The 4457-nt window shown below is 45.9% G+C and overlaps 1 protein-coding gene across 2 annotated transcripts in view; it reads left to right on the top strand.

Moving 5' to 3' along the window:
• Positions 1 to 1829: 1829 nt before the first annotated feature.
• LOC102020188 (cytochrome P450 2B4-like) overlaps positions 1830 to 4457 on the top strand; it is a 23728-nt gene continuing 21100 nt past the window's right edge. For both annotated transcript variants that reach the window (XM_013510179.1, XM_005415070.2), the window contains exon 1: positions 1830 to 2000. In XM_013510179.1, the coding sequence (XP_013365633.1) occupies positions 1830 to 2000 (171 nt within the window). The remainder of the gene's footprint in view (positions 2001 to 4457) is intronic.

The following is a 4457-nucleotide window of genomic DNA, read 5'->3' as shown; positions in this document are numbered from 1 at the left end:
TTGTGCCTGCCACGCAGGTGCTGTGCCACTGAGCTATATCCCTGACCCTCTGACTATTTGTCTTTTATTTTGTTCATATTTTGGGTTTCTCATGGAAGAGAAACAGTGTGATTTTGAAGCTTGCGTGTTTTATTTATTTCACTTAGCATTATGCTTTCAATGTGCATTCATTTTCCTTCAAATGACTAAGTTTGTCCTTCTTTACGGTAGAGTAGTTCTCCATTGTGATGAATGCCACATTTTCTTCATTCATTTCTCTGTTGATGGATGCATAGGCTGTTTCGAAGATTTAGCTATTGTGAAAGGTGCTGCTATAAACATGGGTGTGCATATATCACTGTGATGTGATGTCTTTAACTCTTTAAGGAAGATACCTAGAAGAGGAATAGCTGGGTCGAATGGAACTGTTACTTGTAGTTCTTGGATGAATCTGCATACCAATTTTCATTGTGGTTTATTTGTGTACATTCTCATAAAAAGTGACAGTTTTTTGTAAAAAGAGCTGATGAGGTAAGGAGGGCTCTGGACTCATGAGTAGATTGTCACTGTGGGAGTAACATAGGGAGAGAGTTCCACTCCTCTTTTCCCTGACAAAGTGCCTGAGGCATTCTCCGTGCTTTTCAGCCATGCTATGATGCAGCGAAAGGCCCTCAACAGATGCCATTGTAAAGGCTTGAACTTCTCCACCTCCAGGACCATGAGCCAAGTGAATTCTAGTTCACTGTCAGTCACCCAGTCTCTGGTATTCTGTTGCAGCAGACAACAGACTAAGGAACAATGGACCTCACCATCTAAAGAGGAAATAGACACTGAGTCAGAGAGAGAAGGAGAGAGAGACAGACAGAAAGACTGACAGACAGACATGCCAGAGATTTCTGCACTATGAAGACAGCCAGAGGACTGGTGGGAACCACCCAGAACTAATGGGAGCAATCAGAGACCAAGAGGATCCTAGGTGCTCTCTCTGCCAGGTCTCTCTCTCTCTCTCTGTCTCAGTCTCTGTCTCTGTCCCTTCCCCCTCCCTGTATTGATGAGTCTCACCAGTCCTGCACCTCTTATAATTCCTCTGTTTCCACATGACGCATCACTCCCACCTGTGGCTATCCCAGACCGGAGTGTGTAGGGTGGACTCTGGGGACATCTGCAGATCTTACAAAGCCTGCCTAGGAGATATAGACATATGCCAGCATAAGCACAGCCAGCACATGCAGATTCACCACAAGTGCTGGGGGTCTAAAGTCCTCGGAGTCAGCAGAATACTGGACTTCCCAAACAGGAGCGGAAGTCCCCACCACCCCCTACTCAAATGCAAACACACCTTCTCATGTGAAACCAAATAAATACCCGGATGCTCCCAGAAGTGCAAGAATGTACACAGGAGCACACCTAGACTGACACAAAGAAACACATAACCACACATTCATATTGACATATAAAGGCACGCTCCATATATAAGAAACATCCAAGTGTACAGAGCTGCAAGTGAACACAGACAGACTAAACTAAGGAGACAAAATCACACTGAGAGAATTGACAACACATAAACCCAACTAACAGACATAAACTCTTGTGCACCTTGGCCTCTCTTTCCCAGTATCTCTGCCAACATCTAAGGAGGAGCTGAACTGCTGGGGAGTGAGCAGATTACTGGGTGGCCCAAACAGGAAGTATGCGTGCCTGGTAACTCTCTTCTAGAATCACACCCCTGGATAAGCACGAGAGAGGAGGCGGAGAATGGATGAAGTTGCATAACTGGGTGAGGAAGAAGGCTGAAGATAAAAGGTTCAGCACGAGGCTTCAGAGGGGTGGACAGCAGTCAGACCAGAGCCATGGGGCTCACCGTCCTCTTGGTCCTTGCTCTCCTCTCAGGCCTCTTACTTCTCATGTTCAGGGGCCACCCAAAGACCCATGGCCACCTCCCACCAGGTCCACGTCCTCTGCCCTTCCTGGGGAACCTGCTGCAGATGGACAGAAAAGGGCTGCTCAAATCATTCCTGCAGGTGAGACACGGATGGATGGGGTTCCAGTGTGGGCTAGAAGAGCAAAGTCTCCTTTTGGGCTCAGAGGCTGGGTGGGGAGATCAGTGTGTAAAGGATGTGATCCTCACTCCTGGCGGACAGGGTCAGATTGTCACAAGTGTTCTGCCTCTGGTGGAATTGTGTGAGACACTGTCCTTGCAGAGGATGACAGGGCATATAGAATGGTCGGGTGTGAGCCTCAGGTGTACAATTTCACTGTCTTTTGCTGCATGCTGGATGTCTGTCTAGAAGGGAGAGAAAAAGAGCAGTGGCACCAGTCAAAAGGTTTGCCTCTGTCAGCATAGAAAACAAAGACTCTCCAGGGTCCCTTTGAAGGCAAACAGGAGGAAGAGGAAGAAAGCAGAGGCAGTGAAGAGGGTTTGGAGGGAGGGGAGAGAAAGGGGAAGTAAACGGGATCAAGATGTGATGTGTGCATACACCAGTTCCCCATGATCAACATATTTGTTATGTACCACAAATGTACTAACAATCCTGGCACTGGGCAGCCTGAGGCAGGAGGATCACCATGAGTTTGAGGCCATCTTGGGCCACATAGTAAGATGCTGTCATACACAAAAAAAACTAGTAAAGTAAGAATAAAACAGGGGGAAATATCTTGATTTCTTCCCTGATACCATAGATTCATACCGATATCATGCTCCTTTGTTGCATGGTAAATGTTCAGTATGAAAACTTTTATTATAGTTGAGCAATTTCAGATCATAGTAAAGCCATACACTGCAAAAGAAGGTATTTATGTTTATCAATCATAAACAGAATCCAGCAATTACTAGGCTCTTTGACACTGCTTTGCAGCCAAGGTTTCATGTTTCATGATCTACTTTTATTATGTACTTCGTTGCTGTAGTGGGGATGGACCCTGGTCTCTGCCTTCTGCCTCATCTGGAACCCGTTTTTATTTTAAGACAGACCCTTGCTAAATTGCCTAAGCTGGCTTTGAATTTTCCATTCATCTGTTTCAGCCTTGCAAGTGGCTAGGATGGCATGATTATGCTACCACACTGGACTGATCAGCTACTTGTAATCATGAACAATTAATCCACATTGGATGTGTTGGGAGAGCTGGGACACTGACAGTAACATGAAGCTCGTTTGTCCTCTTCTCCCTGTTGTAGAGCCCGCACTCTGGGAATCCCGGGCTTCTTACTCCTTTGGTATCAATAGCTTTTTTTTCTGATCAATGCTCTATTTCTTGATAATATCATCTTTTTATTTTAAGTTTTTGGTGACAGGGATGGCACTGGGACTGATTTGTGGATGATAATGCATGCAAGAAAGAAAAAGGAGTGTTAAGATCATTTGAAGGCCCAGACAGGCTTTGTATAAGAGGCAGGACTTAAACAGATTCTTAAAGCCTGGAGGAGTGAGGATGAGCAGGGAGAAGAAAGCATTCATGACGGGTGTTGGGTAAAGGTGAGGAAATAGGCCCAGGTGAATGGGAGAGCATGGCACACATACTGGAGACAAGGCAGGCACTGAACTGTGGTACCAACATGAGAAATTAGCTGAAGTGAGGGGAGCAGTAAGCAATAATGTGGTCCAGCTTTGTAGGCAAAATAGAGCCTGATGGCAACTTACTCTGTTTTCTGTTGCTATGAGAAAACATCTGTGGCTGAGTCTTTATAAAGGAAACAGGTTTACTTAGCTCATAGTCTGAGAGGATGACAGATGCAGACGAGGCAGTACCATCTCTTGAACGTCTTGTGACAGTTTCCTATTGTACAACAGCAGAAAGGGAACTTGCAACATACAAGCAGGGCCCAAGCATGGGTGTGGCATTGCTTTGTAACAACCTCCTTTCTTAAAGACTAGCTCATTCTCAAAGACCAGCATTAATCCATTCTAAGGGCCTGGCCCACAGCATATAATTACCTTTCATTAGGCCCCACTTTTCAAAAGCTCCACCACCTCTCAACATGGCCAGTGAGGAAACCAAGCTCCCAACATATAAATCTGTGGGAAACACAAACATATCCAAACCATGCACATGAAACAGTCAAGAAGAGAGAGGTAACTGGTCCAGAGAGAAGACTAAATGCTAACTGTTGGTGATCTTCTGAAACAACCAGCATGGATCTCTGAAGCATGTCATCGGTGAAGCCTGGCACTTGACTCCAATATAGGCGCTGCTGGGCAGCTTGGCTTGGTGAGGTCCAGCTCAATTCCAGGCTTCTTGAGTCACCAGTAATGGGCTTGCAGATACTCATCTCAGGGTACTCTCTGGAGGCTTTCCTTTGTGGCTCAGGAAGCCCAGGGCTGATCTCCAACACAGCTGTGGTGTCTGGAATGTGGCTGGGTGAACTTTTGTCTTAATGTGGATGTTACCAGGATTAAGGATGCAGCATCAGTCAAAAGTGGAAGGTCTGGAAGCTCACTGTAGAGTGCCATTAGAGGACTTCATTAGGGCCTTCTTAGGTG

This window comes from Chinchilla lanigera, unplaced genomic scaffold (genome assembly GCF_000276665.1).
Source record: "Chinchilla lanigera isolate Chin_1 unplaced genomic scaffold, ChiLan1.0 scaffold00286, whole genome shotgun sequence".
NCBI lineage: Eukaryota > Metazoa > Chordata > Mammalia > Rodentia > Chinchillidae > Chinchilla > Chinchilla lanigera.
Note: the sequence above shows the minus strand (reverse complement) of the source record. Positions and strands in the feature narration are given on the sequence as shown.